The sequence below is a fragment of the Tympanuchus pallidicinctus genome, unplaced genomic scaffold (assembly GCF_026119805.1).
Source record: "Tympanuchus pallidicinctus isolate F22 unplaced genomic scaffold, pur_lepc_1.0 scaffold22, whole genome shotgun sequence".
Lineage (NCBI taxonomy): Eukaryota > Metazoa > Chordata > Aves > Galliformes > Phasianidae > Tympanuchus > Tympanuchus pallidicinctus.
This window is the reverse complement of record NW_026294739.1, coordinates 42,151,449-42,169,586: the sequence shown is the minus strand read 5'-3', so window position 1 is coordinate 42,169,586 and position 18,138 is coordinate 42,151,449. Positions and strand designations below refer to the sequence as shown.

At 42.8% G+C, this 18,138-nt stretch overlaps 1 protein-coding gene across 2 annotated transcripts in view; it reads right to left on the bottom strand.

Annotated features, from left to right (window-relative positions):
- Positions 1-5,421: 5,421 nt before the first annotated feature.
- The window catches only part of PHAF1 (phagosome assembly factor 1), a 31,977-nt gene continuing 19,260 nt past the window's right edge, over positions 5,422-18,138 (bottom strand). For both annotated transcript variants that reach the window (XM_052685303.1, XM_052685302.1), the window contains 9 exons: positions 16,609-16,721; positions 15,222-15,355; positions 14,543-14,626; positions 13,784-13,866; positions 13,249-13,292; positions 10,657-10,700; positions 9,331-9,389; positions 7,885-7,957; positions 5,422-7,432 (listed from right to left, as the gene is read on the bottom strand). In XM_052685303.1, the coding sequence (XP_052541263.1) occupies positions 7,343-7,432; positions 7,885-7,957; positions 9,331-9,389; positions 10,657-10,700; positions 13,249-13,292; positions 13,784-13,866; positions 14,543-14,626; positions 15,222-15,355; positions 16,609-16,721 (724 nt within the window). In that variant the 3' untranslated portion in view covers positions 5,422-7,342. The remainder of the gene's footprint in view (positions 7,433-7,884; positions 7,958-9,330; positions 9,390-10,656; positions 10,701-13,248; positions 13,293-13,783; positions 13,867-14,542; positions 14,627-15,221; positions 15,356-16,608; positions 16,722-18,138) is intronic.

The window sequence follows — 18,138 nt, the reverse complement described above, 5'->3', positions numbered from 1 at the left end:
GCAGCCAGTCAGGTTCAGCAGTCCTTATTAAGGTCTTCCTTTTGAGCTTGGAGATGCAGTAACGTTTGGCTCCTTCCTCTGTAATGTCTTCAGATCCACAGCATGCACACAACACAGCACCAATGAGCACATTTTGTTCCAGATCGAAGCAGCAGTTTAACACAGCACTTCAGTGGCTGGCAGCCCTGCCCAGGGCAAGGGGGCTGGAACTCCAGGACATCCAAGGTCCCTTCCAACCCCTCCCATTCTGCAGTTCTGTGAGCCACCTGCGCTGGCACACACCTGGTGGCTGGCAGAAACAGACCTAGGGCAGGCTGCTCACTGCATTGCCTCTGTCTGTAGAACAGCTTATATCTTTGTCCAATGAACGTAAATCTGATGTTACTGACGAAAGGTACATCTGCTTCTGTTTGCCAGTCTTTGCTGCAAGGCCTGTTTAACCTGGTTTAAAAGTTTCCATTTGCTTCTGCAGTGGAGCTGGAAGTTTACAGACCCCAAATGCCAGCATAACTAATGTGTTGAGGAAATACCAGAGGGCAGAGCTGTACCCACTGCAGTTTATTAAACTCTGCTTACTGCCACTGCAGGCAAAAAGCCTTTGACTAGAGAGCTTCTCTTTCAGGTAGCCCTAAAATCTTAGGTGTGTATGAGAATGAGGAGGAAAGATCCTCTGCTGACCTCCTTTTGAACAGAGCTCTGAGGTGTGGACCCTCAGCTCCGAATGCTCCCGTGGAGCTTGTTAGGGAAATGCAGAGCATGCAGAAGATTATCTTACAGGGACAGATCAGTTATCTTCCTTGTAGGCAGAGATTGCAAGTTGCATAAAAAGAACATTGCTGTGTGCTTTGCATAAGGAAGGGAAAACTGGGGTACTTACAGCAACGACAGTGCTAAAGATAGACTAGACAGGCTCAAGGAGGAAACACCTTTAAAATCTTACACTTGACCCAATTTTTTGGCAGCATTGATCATGGGGGGAATACTGAAATGCTGCTCTGAAATGAAGCTGTTATGTCCAGGTGCTCAGACACAAACTTCAGTACCTAATTTCAGCTGCGGCAATGGAACCAGCTATGCCTTTCCTATGAAGAGCCTGACTTTCCACACAAACCTTTTTGCCTGCAAGGAGAGCACAAAGACCCATTAACTCCTGCACTAAGTGCACGAAAAGCAGGCAGCGATCATCCTGCTTTACCCCTCTAAGCACAGCAAAATTTGCAGAATAAACATAGATCTCATCAACTCGAGTTCTGCAAAGCCTCCTGACACCTCCCGGAAACCCAGAACGGTCCATTTCAGAAGGAAATTTGGGCCAGGTTTATGAAGTGGCTAATTCATTGCACCAGGTGGGGCTCCACATAAAGCCTTGCTTGGCAGTTCCGTTCATTACCATAACCCACGACCAGAAAAGAAAACACAAAAAAGTCCTCTGCATGCACCACCAGTAGCAACCAAAGCAGGCAGACTCCCTCGGGGCAGACAAATATCCGAAGCTAACACAGCACAGTAGGTTTTATTGAAACCTAGAGACCCGCACACAGTCATTTTTTTCCTACTGTACATGAGCAGCCAGATTTGGTCATTATAAGGAGCAAAGCTGGCTTGAGCCTCACATTCAGCACCTCTGAACGCATCTCTGAAGGCATAAACTGGTAGGGAATGCCAAGATCTGTCATTAGGTCAGGCCACTGCTGGCTTAGACACCATAAAAAAGAAAGCCAGGGACATCTCTGAAGGAATGGAGTGTTAAAATACCATGCTTCCTGCCTGCCTTAATTATTCATCTTGCAGCGGGTTCTCAGAAGCAAAGACCAACTGCAACATCAAGCAGCAAAAAAAAAAATCAAACATCTCAGAGCTAAATGCTAAATGTGAGAACCAAGAACACTGCCCAGAGAGCACTGAGAGACCTGCAGGCTCGGGAGGTGAAGAATGTCCATCTGAAGAACTGCTGCACCCGTGGGTTGTATCCTCCAGCTGGAGCTGCAGGTCTCGGCAGCCCTGAAAATCAGCCCCATGCATTTCCCTAAGGATGCTGCTAACCCCACTGACATTGATCAAAACCAGTGAACTTCCAAATTCAGTCTCCCATGATTTTTTCAGCCTTACAGAAATCTGAATTGAAGAATGAGAGGGAAAACTAAAACCCAAAGCATGAGTGCATCTGAGTCCCTCCAAAGGCCGAAGCAGCTCCCCACCAGTGCTGGCCATCCCAAGGCTCTCCTGCAGCTCGCCCAAACCAGCTGTGGTGAAGAGGGAACTAAGAGATTTGGGCTGCTTTGATTATTTACTTGATGGGAATGTGTATTTGTAGTCATGACAGGGTTGTTTTTTTGGTGTGTGTGTGTGAGACTGGTATTAAAAATAAACATTCTCTGATGAGCATTAATAGTAGAATTGAAGGTTAAGCATTAGCAGGAATCTGTTATATAGGTCTGAAATATTAAGACACTTAAAACCTGCTTCCAAGACTGCAATACGTATACTTTAAAACGACTGAGCTAATAGCAGAGGGGAATGAATTAGGGGATGGAAAAGGTTGTGTTAAAAGCATTCAAATCTGGCCCCATACTTCTGTAACTCTTGATGCTATTTTATGTTCAAGAGTTCCATTTTCAGAAAGCTTCATTTTCATTTGCCTCTTATTTTGCTTCACCTTTACCTCTGGAACATCCTGGGTAATACCTTGCATGAAAAGCACAAACCAGAGCCAGTTTGTCCCTTCACAACCCCAAAAACCAGGCTCCAGCACCCCTGGTTTCCTCTGCCAGCAGAGTGCACAGCCAGCCCTAAAAGGATGGATCACCTCTGACTGAGTTACTGAGCCCCACAAGAGGTTCTGTTTTATAGTTCTGATGGAACGTGAATGACCTTAATGCACAAATCAGTTCTTACACACCCAACAGCTATTCCAGCAAATCACAGAATCGTAGAATTGCAAGGTTGGAAAGGACCTGCAAGATCATCCAGTCCAACTGCCCTCCCATCACCATTGCCACCACTAGCACTAAACCAGATCTCGCAGCTCCCCATCCAGGTGCCTCTTGAGCACTGCCAGGGACGGCGACTCCACCACCTCCCTGGCAGCCATTCCAGTGCCTGACCACCCTTTGAGAGAAAAAGTTCTTCCTGATGTCCAATCTAAACCTCTTCTGGTACAACTTGTGGCCATTTCCTCGGGTCCTGCTCGTTGCCTGGGAGAAGAGGCCAAAACCCCTCCTCATCACAGCCTCCCTTCAGGAAGTTGTAGAGTGCAATGAGGTCTCCCCTGAGCTCCTCTTCTCCACACTAAACAATCCTAGCTCCCTCAGCTGCTCCTTGTAAGCCTTATGCTCCAGACCCCTCACCAGTTTTGTTGCTCTTCTCTGCACACGCTCCAGGACCTCAACATCTTTCCTGTAGTGAAGGGCCCAAAACTGAACACAGCACTCGAGGTGCGGCCTCACCAGAGCTGAGTACAGGGGATGCTCACCTCCCTGCTCCTGCTGGCCGCACCATTTCCAATGCAGGCCAGGATGCCATTGGCCCTCCTGGCCACCTGGGCACACTGCTGGCTCATTTTAAGAATCTGTTAAGAATTAGAAGTGCAACAGTTCCTCACAACAGAAAATTCACTTTTCTTGACAGAAACTGTTTCTGGGAGCAGAGGGTGCTGGTGATATCCAGTGGCACTGCTTGCAACACTCCCAGGACATCAGCATCTGCCTGCAGGCCTATGGGCATGGGAAGGAAGGTCAGTTTCACCTTCAGACAGAAGGGCTCCAAGATCAGCTTTGTTAACAACAAACAAGTGAAACACTGTGGAAAACACTGCAATGTTCAAAGCCCAGCAGACAAACGCATGCATGAGCTCTCACCTCCAGTCTCTATTCTCATTCCATCCCAGCACTTCAAACTTGCCATTAGTGCCCCACTGCTCCTCAGCTCTTCATTCTAACGAGGCCTCAGGGCTCCATACTAGCTGCCCTAATGCATCCATACAGGCACTGCTTGGCTTAGCTTACTCCAGACAGTGGAAAACAAAACAAACCATCTCAGGGAAACAAGCTATGAAGCTGCAGCTACAAAGGGCAAGTGGGCAGGACGCAGAGGAGCTGTCCCACATTCTCTCTCCATGCCCATCCGAAAGGAAACTGCAGACTGAAAGCACAAAGAACAAGCCAAACCCAAGCAATGAGGGGAAAGTGCTTTCGTTCCTCACTGATAAATTATCTTTGGAGACTCCTTCTCTCCTCCTCCTGCACAGCTCTGCACAACAGCAAAGTGCTCTTAATAGATCTTAAAAACAGGGTTAGGGGCCAAGGTAATCTTCTAATGGATGAAAAGCTCTCTCATTTTACAAAAGAAATTGCCAGCAAATCAAAAGGGAGCAAAGGAAATAAGAACAAGTCACGGTAAGGTAATGAGCTGTGTTCTTCTTAGTGCCTGAGCAAGATTTTTCAAAGCAAGTTCCACGCCTCAAGACCAACTTTGAGAAGTCTCTGAATTATTAAGAAGGAACATTTAATTATCTACTCTATATATGTACATATATATATATATATTTTCTTTTTTGACTCGCCCAAGTACCTCAAGTGAAATGGGAGCACTGAAGCTGTTAAATATCTCGGGCTATACAGTCCTGACCTCCCACTCCTGGAGAATTACAGCTGCTGGACACTGGGAGCATTTGTGTAGCCTTTGCTCAACTTGTTCTGTCAAGAATTTCTCCTGCAGCTAAAACCAAGTCACTGTTGGAAAAGGATTTACTGAAGTTAATTGAAGTTATTAGCAGTACGATCACATTTTAGTATTGAACATAAGTGCGCGCAGCACCTCCAGTCAGAGATCCCAAAGTTCTCTGAGAGCACAGTGAGCATGGGGCGACCAACGCCACCTCACGTTGCAGGAGGGCAGGCTGCACAGGCAGCTGAGCACTTCTCCACCTGCATGAGAAACACCTGCCCTGCAGGGAGCTCTCAGCTTGTCTGCTGGAGGACATCAAGGTGCAAACAAGCAGCAGGAGAAACCAGGTCTGCTCTTCTCACTGCAGACATCTTTCAAGGCGTTTAGCCTTGAAACTTGATCCATTTGAGGGAAATACCTGGAAGCTGATGTAGGTGGAACGATGGCATTCATGAAACACAGTGCAAGTTATTTACAGCACCATAAAGACTCTCATCCCCCATTTCAGGGGAGGTAACAACACCGTGTTTCAGGTGCTGCTGAGACACAGGCTGCTATGTATGCTCCTGTCTGTACTGCTGTAAAGGGAGGGATGCCAGTAAGGTATTTCAAATATCACACCTGAAAGACATTAAAATAAAATGACTATCTGATAAGGGGAAAAAAAGAAGAGAAAAAAAAAAAAAGCAAAAAAAAAAGCAGGACCATCCATGGTTTTATTACAAAAACACCCAGTAACTGTATTTAACACAAAAATAGTAACTGAGAGTCTTGTTTTATTTTTCTTTCAGTGTACATGCTCATTATTATTCCATTTAATTTACAGAAGGACTATGTAAAATGAAATTAAAATTAGGAAACTAAAGGAAAGTTGAGGCATAGAATTTTCTTAGCAAGCAATGATCACGGGAGACAGCACAGATTGAACAGGGATTCAACAGGAGTGACACCTAGGGATAAAGGTAAACAGTAACTTTTTCCTTATCCATTAGATTCCCCACGTGCCTTTTTTTCTTTGTTTGCTTTAGCAAAACATTTTAGAGTGTCACAGTATACAGGAAGACTAAATGGCAAAGAACGTCTCACACACATACCACATTTATCCCTGCTACTGGTCCGAGATCCAAAACTTGTTAACATTCGATTTCCTATCTCGCATTCATTGATAAACTATACAGGATTACACTGTACATGGAGTTAAAATTACAAAAATGTCGTATTTACAAAATCTGTACACACATAGTAAAACTCACAAAATTGTCATCTATGTATCACAAGTTGCTACACCAAAATATTAAAAATGGGATAAAATTATACATTTCTCTTGTCCATTTTTAAAAAGGGTTCAATATTTCAAAGACAGACCACCTATTCCCCCAGATAAGACTGATAAAAGAACTAGAAACTAAAGTATCCTCCTGGGATAACACATCGCGAGCAGCATCTCCCAACTAGAAAGAAGCCTATGTCCTGTCTGCTGGGTGGGTGTGCGGTTAGCGCCTACGTACAGGAAGGTGAAACAAGAAGGATGTCTTTGGCTAAACCTTTGGCATAACTTAAAGTCGTACATCAACAGCGACAGAAAAGGTGTTTGTGGTGATGGCAGAGCTTGGGAAATTCTTTCTGAGATACTCAGACACAACTTCTCTCTCTCTCTCTCTCTCTCTCTCTCTCTCTCTCTCTCTCTCCCCCCCCCAACAGGGAAACAGTAGGAAAAGGGGGTGGGAAGGGATGGATATGAGGCAATGCTATTTCTTCACCCATTTCTTTCCAGAAGCACTGTGTCAAACCTCGTCACTAAAACGTAATTCGATCACAGAAATAACCTCTTCCAGAACTGCGTTTTTTGAAATTGCATATGAAAAAAACAAAAATCAGTAAACCAGCCATGGCAGAAAAAAAATTGTTTCAGCACATCAAGTACATGTTAGTGCAGGAAGGTGGATCAGCTCCATCCACTGTATAAATAAGCTTTATGCGCAGCGTACATTAAATAACCATCACACCCCACTCACGCCCAGTACACAGATGCTCCTCAGTGAAGATAAACATTTATCAAGTAATTAAAGTGTATGTAGTGCAAATGTTACAACCAAGTATTATGCACATGCTACTTGCTTGGTTTAAAGTTACACGAAGATGTGGTGCCTGAAATCATGGACATATATACATCCTTGTCACACTTGGTACAATGTCCTAAGCCACAGAAATATCCATGTGTTTATATCTATATATGTACACGCACACGTTTTCTTAAAATGTGACCACCACATCAATACAGTAACACAAACAGACTAAAATCAATACCTGCTTCCAGATGCTCCAAGGCTCAGAAAGTTTGTGCTTCTAACTCTTGCAGTCATTACGTGTCCCCTCCTGTGTCCCCCTCCCGTCGGCACAGGCGGGGGCCACTCTCCAGCTCTGTGCTGCATAGGATGAGGGCAACCGAGAGGAACATTCGACGGCACAGGCACCTAAGCTGCTTTCCTCCATCAACAGTTCCACGCCCCACGATGAAGGGTTGAGAGAATTTCCCTTCCACACCACTTGTGGGTGGAAAGACTTACTGAACAGAAACAAAAATCATAACGTGCTTTCCGTATAATAAGTGGCAGCAAATCAAGGCACGCTGTACTAATTCTGTAGCATTTAGATTAGCTGGCTTTGCAGGGGATGCTCACTGGGGGAGGTCCGATGTTCTCAACTGGCTGCTGGGCCTTGTTGGGCCATACAGAGTAACAGAAGCTATGTGATTATTCTGCATCACCTGAAAAATGATGGCAGGGAAAAAGGAAAATCAGAAGAACTGCAGACTGAGTGAAAACAGCAAAAAACCAGAACTGATCTGCCTGAACAAAGAAATCCCAAGAACAAAGGAAAGCAAGCTCACGGACAGAAAACTCATGGCTAGTTCCCAAAAAGGATTTCCAGGCTTCCTTGACATTGATACACCAGCATGCTCCACCAGTTCTCAGAGCTGAACTCACATATCTCCTGCTCGTACAAGCCAAAGGTAACAGTACTGAGGTGCCAGCTTCAGTGTGCAAATGTACAGCCTCAGAGAGGAACTGGGAAGTTGCCTGTTCTGCCCACCATCTCCAAAAACACAGCTTAAATGCTGGCTTTTGTTGAAATATGAAATAAGAAGCTACTAAGTAGCAGTATCAGCAAACTCCTAATCTTCTTTTGCTCAGGTAGATCAAGCTTTTCTCTGCTTACCTCAAAGATCATTCGTTGCAGTCCAAAGCAAAAAGTTGACCCAAATGGGTTAGTGTTGTTCGGAGATGATGACCTGAATGGAAGAGAAGGGAAACGTGGATGCATGAGGACTGGGATCTCCCTTGTAAGAATAACCATTCTTTAATACAACGTGAATTACAGCGTCTTTATGGCACTGAATGGCTTTCACAGAAAGAAAGCCAACCTATGTTGTGCAACAGCACTGCTAGTTTCTGTGTGAGCCAGAGGATGCTTCTGTTTAACGTCCCAGAAGGGTTCCTAACAACCAGGAAGAAAGGAATCAAAGCCTCTAAGGATCTCTGCAGGAAAACTGTTTCACAGAACTTGGAAGGATGAACTCTGAAAATACACAGAAGTATAGGAAGACAGATCTACCATATAATCTATTACAAATTATTTTTGTGCAAGATCCCTTGCCATTCTTCAATCTCTTGGCCTCCTTCAAGTGTATTCACTATGTGCTATCTCATGTTAAAAATTAGCCTGTCAGATGCAGAAATGGAATAATCTCAATTATGACATAGTATATTTCAAGAGTAATGCATCAGCGGATATTTTTTGATCGTGTATGCAATGATAGCAGACTCTTGCTCACTGCAATGGATCTTAGATTGCAGCCAAAAAAAACAATGAGAAAATAGCTTCTGGCCTTTCTTGTAACTGGTAGGCTTTCAAATTGCATGTCTGAGACATTTATAGATGTGTTCAGTAAAGGAAATTCTGGGTGATCTACTCTCTTAACACATAAAAAAAAATGGGTAAGCGCTATATGTAATCATTATCTTACTCCAGCTTTATTTGACATGGTTTCTGTTCTACCTCACTGGCACCCAACAGTAATAAGGGGGAAGAAAGGGCACAGTACCCCTAAGTTACACTAGTCCTGACATAAAACATAGATTCATATGATTCCACAATAGTTCTGCAAACAGGTAATGCCTTTTTGCCCAACAGCCAGCTCAGACCCTGCAGGAACAGAGTACATTTAAGCACAGTATTCTATCTTCAGTCAGCCTAAAAGAACTGTAGAACAATCATGCACGTACCCAAAAGCAAAACTTCTTCAGACAGATTGCTGCCATATGTTCCAGACACAGATGTCATGTTGTTGAAATGCCTGTGACTGTACTATAAACAACCTGCACTATTTATTATACATAAGCAGAAATATTCCTTTTATATGCTGCTTAGGTCTTCACTGGGTTTTACAACTCAAGGAATTTTGGAAATATTCTCTTTCTGCATGTCAGCCCTTAATTCATCTGAGAGCAGTTATCTAAACTCGTTCCTGGCCAAAAGGCATGAAACTTTGACAATAAAGAATCCCAGAAGCAGCAACTGCAATAAATAATCTTTCTCTACTTAAACCCACCCTCTGTTATCAGCTCAATCCCTGCCAAGCAAAAGAAAGAGATCTTCCCTTACCTGTGAAGTACCACTGGCTTCTCTACAGGGTGCCCCAGGAGGTCCTGAATACTGTCCCACTGCAAATACACCAAAGACCTTCTCTTAAAGCAAGTAACAGGAAAACTTTTTTAATTTTATTTTTCAACCTAGGTATCCAATCCAAACGTCTTTGCAACACGCTTGTTTGCTGATTAACACAGAAGCTGCATTTACAAAGGTACTTTGTGACTAGAGCCATACTCAGTAATAGAAACTTTCAGAGTTAGGCATTGCTCCCAGGGTTTATTCTCATTTTTGTCTCAAAATAGCTTTAAATTTTATATAAAAGATCTGCCCTCTGAGTCTTGTAGCACTGCAGGTAGAGTGAATGTCCTTTAAACAGCTGTGGGAAACCTCATCAAAATATCCCTTTGCATACTTTTGCAGAGGGAGAAACAGCATCCCTGCTAGCCTTCCCTAAAGCCCCTCCTTCATTTAACAAGCAGGTTGGAAGTGAGGAGGAAAGCTGCACTGCTTAATGACAAGGAATTTCCAGCAATTTTCATCTCTGTAAACAGACTTACCAAAAGCTGAAGTTTCACATACAAAGTTGAAATAGGTCTAAGCCCTGGAGAATGCAACGTAATTTAAAGCAGAAAGCAAAGAACAGTAGCTTCCAAGTTGCTGACAGGAAAGTGAACCCTCAGAGCCATGAAAACAGCACTGATCCTGGCTGCACGTTAACAGTAGAACCACTCTGGAGCAGAATTTTCACAATGTTTTTCAACGTAAAGAAGCTCTCAAACAGAGCAGCAACTGCCCAGTTGGGAACTTCACAGCGCTCAGCATGCCATATGATCCTCCAGCAGCCTGCTGCCCTCACCAAGTGTCACACTGGCACTGAGTTTTGCAAGGCTTGCTGCCCTGAAAAACATCTAACAACTGGCCACCTCCAGAAGAAAGAGGAATAATGTGGGACCTCATTAGTTACCTACTGCATGTCTTCAAGAGCTACATCAGATCGCAAGGCTCTGTTACAATTTGGTTTAAGAACATCTCTTCCTGTTTGCATCCAGCCACCATTCTCTCACTTTCCACTTACTGTCTTGCTTCTACCTGCAGCTATGCTAAAGTGAGATGCACGCAGTAATTACATGTGCTCAAAGTGCACTATTCAAATACCTTCAGTTCTTAAACATTTGAACCACTAAGCATTACCACAGTAAGTTTTGGCTTGCAACTTTTATATTTTAAAACCATATAAAACAACCATTGTTCTTGCTACAAAATGCATTGCAAATTCAGCATAGAGCATTTAAGGGGCTTAGGGAAAGGAAGAAACCATTCTGGTCTGTACAGACTCACCTTACTGTACGTTGTACACGTTTCAGTCTGTGAATCGGCGCTATCTGTGAAAGAAAAACAGAAAAGCCCTTGTAATTCATGCTCAAACAGACCCCTGTGTAATCCTTCATGTAGGGAGGTTACCTTAGATAGAGGGAGACTTGCAAGCATTACATCACTTGATATACACATTAACTAGCATTTGCTAGCAACCAGAATCATAGAGAGCATTGATCAGTTCTCCCGATGCGTGTAAGAATGTGAGAGAAACAACATCTCCGTACAGCTCAACATGCCTACCACAGACACTCCCCAAAATAACACAACCTGCCACCCAGGTCCCACACCACTGCACTGGGAAAGGAGGCCGGCAAAGCCCACAGCCTGGGGCTGAAGCACCACGGCCTCAAAAACAAAGCAAGCAGAGCGTGGGAACGACTGCCCCAGCATCACTGCTGCAGAAAGGTAAACAAGCAAAAAACCCAGGACCCGTGAAATAACAGGAAAAAGTGCAGGCGAGTACAGCATCCTATTTACGTTTAAAGTCTCAGAATTGCTTTGTCTGCTGGTGGTTTCAAGCACTGTTTTATACATACATTTGGCGACTCCTAAATACTGAAAGCATTTTCCTGAAGCAGTAGGAGTGGAGCTAGACGTTAACAAAGCCAAAGGTAGCAAACAGTCTTTAATTTGATTGAAAGCTCTTCTGTATTTTCCACCTGCTAAATAAATGTGTCCTCTTTCTGGTGAAAGAGCTTAGTGACTGTGCAACTTAACTCTGTCAATTCACTGTCTGAAGCTGAAGTACAGGAGACAGTAAGCATCATGCACTGCCACCAGATGGGAAAAGATGGGCTCTTTGTGTGTTTTGTAACGTTTGTTTTCACTTATATGTCCCCAACATATCCTCAAGGGTCAATTAGAAATGAAACAAGTGGAAAAAAAACAACACTAAAATAGCAATAACAACAAAGAAATGGATGCATACAGGAGAGCTCCGTGGTGATACTCAAGCTGAATAAAAAGAATCAGAAATGAATGCCTTTAAGTATTGCATTATAACCTAAAGGAACAGAATGAAAAAAATAAAACCAAACAACTGAGCAGAACTTCCGTGCTTATCCTCTTGACTGAGCTACAAATCAATCTTCATATAAGCTTGTGCATAAAGGCATCGTTTTTCTACACACTCAAATTGCTGTGACATCCACAGGAGAATTGCATTTTACACAGTTAAGTGCTTTCAGTGAAAACCAATCAAAGAAGAACGCATCTCTGGCCAAACCCTCACAAGCACCCAGTATTCCCTGGACAGGCAGATCAGCCAATACCTGCACTAAAGAAGGTTCTTTGGACCACACTGATTTTCCACTAACGAAGGGTCCCCATGCTTTGTTCAGATGCCTTGCATGCACAGAGCTCCGCACATCTCAGTGTCTCACTGAATGAGCACTGTTATCCCATATGAGAACCTGGGAGCAGCACACAATGCTATTTCCTGAGCTTGGGCATTTTCAAGTGGATATTACAGACTTAGTTAATTTTGCCTACATCATGTAGATGATATCTATTGGTTGTTTGTTCTCATTCCCAACTACACCACGTTTTACCAAGGATCAGTTCATACTGAATATCATGAATAAACCTTTCAAGAGTGAGCAGCACATCATTAAGAAGTTCAACAGAAAAATGCATAGATCAACTCTGAGTAACTCTGCCTTGCAGACTCTGAGTCTTTATGTACAAGGGAACTTATTTCAGCAAAACAGTGGCACCATTACAGAAAATCAGTGATGTTGCAGCTAAATATCTGTATGATCCAAGCAAGTAGACAAGGTAGTATAAATAATATTAAAAAACTGCAGAACTCATCTTTAAGTATTTTTCACTTCAAAAGAAAAAAAAAAAACAGCAAAAAAATTTCATCTTCAAGATTAGCACGGAATTCCACAGAATCACTAAGGTTGGAAAAGACCAGTAAGATCATCAAGTCCAACCGTCAACCTATCACCACTATCTCACCCTAAAAAAAACCAACCCAACCCCTGCTTTCACTGGGAGCTGGTGACAAGGGCAGTGCTGCCAGTGACCACAGAGGCACCCTGAGCTACTGACCGAGGTCCATCGACCACTGACCACAGTGGGGCCACGAGCCACTGACCATGGAGAGGTTGTGGTCCACTGACCACTGACCATGGAGGGAATGTTATTTGGCCCCAAAGAATAACCATATTGATTCAGGGCAAAGCAGCAGCACCTTGGTTGGTGTTTGCATAGCGCCCATCCAATGTGGTCACAGCACTGGCCTAACACATACAGTGCAAAATGAACAGCTGTGACCTGCTCTTTTGCTGTAATCCATAAATGCCTGCCACCTCCCACGTGCTCCCGATCCCAAGGCTTTTCTGCCATAAATTCAGGATCAGTTATCCTTTCTAAGAGATGGCTCGAATCTACCTGGCTCATCCTCCCCTCCATTCCAAACTACTTGGGAAAACACATTCATATCTCTATCCTCTGATAAACAAGAATGCATTACAAATGCAAACTCATTACACTGCCACTTTGTGTTTTGTGGCATAAGCACCCTGAAACTGGACAAGACATACTCACCTCGCTTAATGACTAGTGGAATCTTGAATTCACAGCGATGGTAGCTAGAAAGAGCAAATTGTAAAGCTATCAGATAACAGCAGAGCCAATATAAACCACACAGCCAAACTAAGAGCTCTTAACAAGCAGTTTAGTGAAAAGTTTATTGCATAATAACATGAAAAGAAGAGTCTCGAGAGTATCAGACTAAGAGGAAAAATTACCACTTTCATTTTCTACACCAGAAAGGATATAAAGCTGGAATGTTCTAGCACAATTTTCTAAAGGGCACAAAAGCTCCTTCAGCACAAATTACTCTTGGGACACAGACTGGATAGATAAGTACTCAGCTTAGAAAATGTACTATAGATTTTCCTAATAGTAATGCTTTACTGCCTGGAAACATGTTCTCTTTATTCAGACATCCGATCACTTATTCCTTAACTACATAGAACCATAGAATATCCTGAGTTGGAAGGGACTCACAAGGATCACCAAGTCCAACTCCTGTCTCTACAGAGGATCACACAAAAACAGATCAGTTCTTTACACTCACATGTTAAAGTTGTAATGACCAGGATAATTTGTATGCAAGACAAATTTCTTCACCTTGTGAGTGTTTGCATCAAAGAGAATATCCTGTTGAAGAAAAAGAAGAAACAAAATAGACAGGCATGAAGCAACTTGAGATGAGTAGCAAGTGTATGTGCATACAGTAACAAGCGTGAATCCAACTGGAACCAAATTGAAAAATGAAAAAGAAAAGTAATTTTTGAGAATGAGACTACTTGTAAATTAAAAAAAAAGCACCCTTCCTGCAGCACTTGACCACAACTGCAGTTTCATTTGCTCATGTTGGCAATTTTTCCAAGGAACTCTTGTCTTTCTACTAATTATTTACACCAGTGTAGCTGCATTACTACACTAAGGGGGATATAAAAGTTGAGGTACTTCCCACAGCTCTGCAAGCTTTCATCATTGGTATTTTGGCACACTTGTCTCAGTTCTACTGGACAGGAGTATGGATTTCAGAACAAAAAGCTCATCTGCCTATGCATCAGGCATGGAAGAAGGAGAAAATCAAAGAGAACACCAAAGCACAAGAATGAGGAGCTCACCACCCAGTGCTAGATAAGATAAAAGGTTACTGATTGAATTCACCAGTGCTAGAAAAAGCCAGTGTTTATTTTCATTTGCAGAGATTCCTAAGGCAGCAAGAGTTTCAGTCTCTCATCCCCCAGAGCCTTCTGAAAGGACTGCTGTGTAGGGAAATCAAAACTTCACATGCATTTGTTTATGGAAGCTTCCCACTCACCACTCCGAGTGTGAAATAATTGAAGAAGTAGTCATTGCACTTCGATGGGACCTGCTTATGGGGCGAGGGTGAGTGGATTTTCATCTGCAAGAATCATTTTTCAGACGTTAAAAACACTGCCAAAGATGAATATTATTAACAATTGGTTCTCTACATTCCAACCAATTGCCATAATCTCATTTTTCACTGAAGCCCTTGCTCAAAAATGTCAGATACTGTGCTTCACGACAAGCCCATCAGCTGCTAGCAGAGGCATAACACCTTTCTCTTTTTCAGTTATATGAAGCAGGATTACTCACATGCTGTTACAGTAAAAACATCAAGAAAGGATCAAAGTACATCAGGTTACTTCAAATGAAATAAAATGTTTTAAAAAAATAAATGGTACACACTTGCTATGGCTTATGTGGATAGAAATGCTCATTTTTATCAACTTTCCTATTGATTAAAAATTATATGACAGATATATGCATATTTTTTAACTTAAACTGATTTGCATCAATACAGCTTAAAACTGTAGAAACTTAGAAACAAAACAATGTAGCAATTCATTCTGGTCTGTGCGACAAATTAATTGCTCATCATCTGTGCTATGTGGAAGTTTAACTGCTGGCCCCACAAAGCCCAGGTCCTGTAGTTAGACAGTAACAAAGTCCTGTGTGCTACCCAGCACCCTTACCTTATCTTCAGACTTGTAGAAAACTTTGTGCGGGGACCCCAGGGTGCTCAGCACATCCTGGCACGAATCACCAAAGTACACGCAGCGCTCAAATACCCGCATCTTGGCATCTGCCAGCACACCAGGGCCACAGCCTGAGAGCAGGAGGCACAGTATCAGAAGGAGCCATCAGAGAGCCACGTTTGTTACAGATACATCTCACTGAAAGCCCCTTACAAAGATGAATGGCTGACATCTGCTGCTACGTGTCAACAAGCAGCAGGATATTAGTTTGTGACCCCATTTGCTTTCAGGAATGCAGCACCCAGAATGCACGTACATGTAGGCATCAATTAATACAAAACACAGGACGCATTTAGCTTTTCCCAGATACATTATTCTCACTGTATGTTATTCACAGAGCAAGCTCCCAAATACAGTAAGTCAGAAAATTTTGACCTAGTCACCCATAATTTTTTAAGCAAGAGTTATCTCAAATGAACATCTCCGCAGAGAACCTCACACTGCAGCTGCTGTATGGCACCTTCTGCAAAGGGTTTCTGCAAGGCTTTGGTAGAGGAACGCCACATGCCAGGACTGCCTCTTTGCAAGTGTGGCCTGAATGCTGCTGTGACATTTTAATAATTATTTTATTCACTGGCAACACCTCTCTTGAGTTGCACACGCACATCTAACTCAACAGTCTACCTTAGCTCACTGCCTTCCTAGCACGTGAAGATACGTGTTCCCTACCCTAGACAGCTCTCCATTTTTTCCTTCTGCAAAGACAGAAGCAAAGTAACTTGAGAATATCTGCTCTACTTTAACCATTTTATTCTTCATCTCAAGTTCTAACTCCTTCCATTTTTTGTGTACCAGAAAAATATTCTAAGTGCTTCCTTAATACACACAGCTAGTGTGTAGTGTGTAGTGTGTAGTGATTACTAGCTACAGCTAGTAATCAGCACAAGAAAAAAGCAGGGTCTGCTAGTAAAAGTTGTTACAAACATCTCAGCATTTCTTCTTAAAAAGATATTGCCACATTAAGGTCACTGAAAAAGTCTCATTTGCAGTCATTGTCTCTTTCCTTAATTTCTAAGGCCTGTCAGTTTCTGAAAGCACACACAAGGACAAGTTACTCATCAGCCTCTAGTGAGGCTTGTCATCACTCTGGCTGCTGGCTCCACAGCAAAATAAAGCTGAACAGAATTAGAAGTGAAGTCTCAGGCTACAGCATCGATACGCTTCCCCACCTGTCAGAGGACAGCCCTCGGTGACGCCTCGCAGGCCAGGAGAACATGACTAAGTTTTGTTGTGCTTCCAATCGTTTAAAATAAGGTTATTTAAGACCGTTTTGAAAACACCTACAATTGCACTGCAGTTGTAGTGCTCTGGGTGTCACAAATACCTGCAGTGAGGAGGCGAAGCCGTAAACCTGAGGGTCCAGTCCCATCTCTCAGCACATCGACGTTTTCAGCATATACATTGCCAAGGAAACAGCTGAGGGGCATCAAGGGAGCCCTGAAACCAACCACACAAACATGTACGTAGGACACAGTCTTCCCATGTACCATTACCAACCTGAAGGCAGTTCACTGGAACAGAGCACATGAAGTTTGACAAAGCAGTATTGAGCTCAGACTGAAGACCAGAAGTTAAATTTAACATAAGGATTAGAAATCCCGGAGAAAAATAAAGGAGTAACAAGTCAGGATTCAAATGAAGGACCCTTACTGTTAATGAAACCAACAGCAAGTTCCAAAAACTCCAGAAATTACTACATCTGAATAGCCTCTGAATAATTCCTAGGAAAATGTGTCATTTCAGACTTTGCACAGGAAAGTAAAAATCGTATGGTCTTTAAAGGTATTCACTACGCAAACCAGGCATATCACCCAACCAGAAGCTCCTTCACCACATGCTCTCACTGCACCTGGGAATGTACTGCATAGTCCAGAATGTGAAAGCAGCTCGTGCAGACAAAACGTGTGTGATCACATTGCTTTCCTGGGACAGGCCTCATTTTAATTCAGTTTCAACATTTGAGAAAACTATCCCAAACACCAACAAGATACCTTCAATCAAACAGCTGCTTTATTTGTGCTTCAGTTCGATGGGGCTTTCTCCTCTAAGTCAATGCAGGTGCTGAGCTGGCAGACGTGTGCAGCATGTGCTCTCCCTGCAGCCCAGCACGGCTCGGATGAGCATAGACAACATTTCTCTAAAGTGCACTTATTTCTAATTAGGAGACAGTGTCTGTGTAAACAAGGTTGCCTTTCTCCTTAGCAGTCATCTATTGATGCGTTAACCTTCTCCTGCCATTAAATTGCAATTATTTCTACAAAACTATCACTAGGTTTGTTTGGTTGTTTATACACTACAAGGAAGAATTTACAAATGCTCTTCCAATTTTAACTTGAGTAACAAGGAACAGTGTTTTTAGCAAGAGCAAAATATCAGATGCTGTACAGTAAATTACTGCTTAGAAGAAGGCAGAACACAATGCCACAGAAAACACTCACACTGCTCAAACACAGCTATTCCATCAGTTACCTCCTTGGAGCAGTAAACTCAGCCAGGGAATTGAAAATATATAGATTGAGCGATAGATTACACACATGGCTTAAGTTCCAAAATAATTTATTTTTATATTGCAAGAGAGTATAAGACTCTTAGGAGGGTCCTGCCATGATGTACATAGCACCAAACTGACTGACTACCAACCACAAGGAGTTGGATTTGACTATGAAAAAGTCATGAGAATGCAAAAAATACAGAGTATAAGAAGTGCATAAGAATAATCTGGCTACATCTCTTCCTAGATTCACCGCCTTTCCTCCTCCATCTCATGAATTAATCTTCACTTTAACTGAACTAGCCTACAACAGGCAGGCCAAGCTGATTTCACAGTAATTAGAATCAAACCAGCACTTGATAA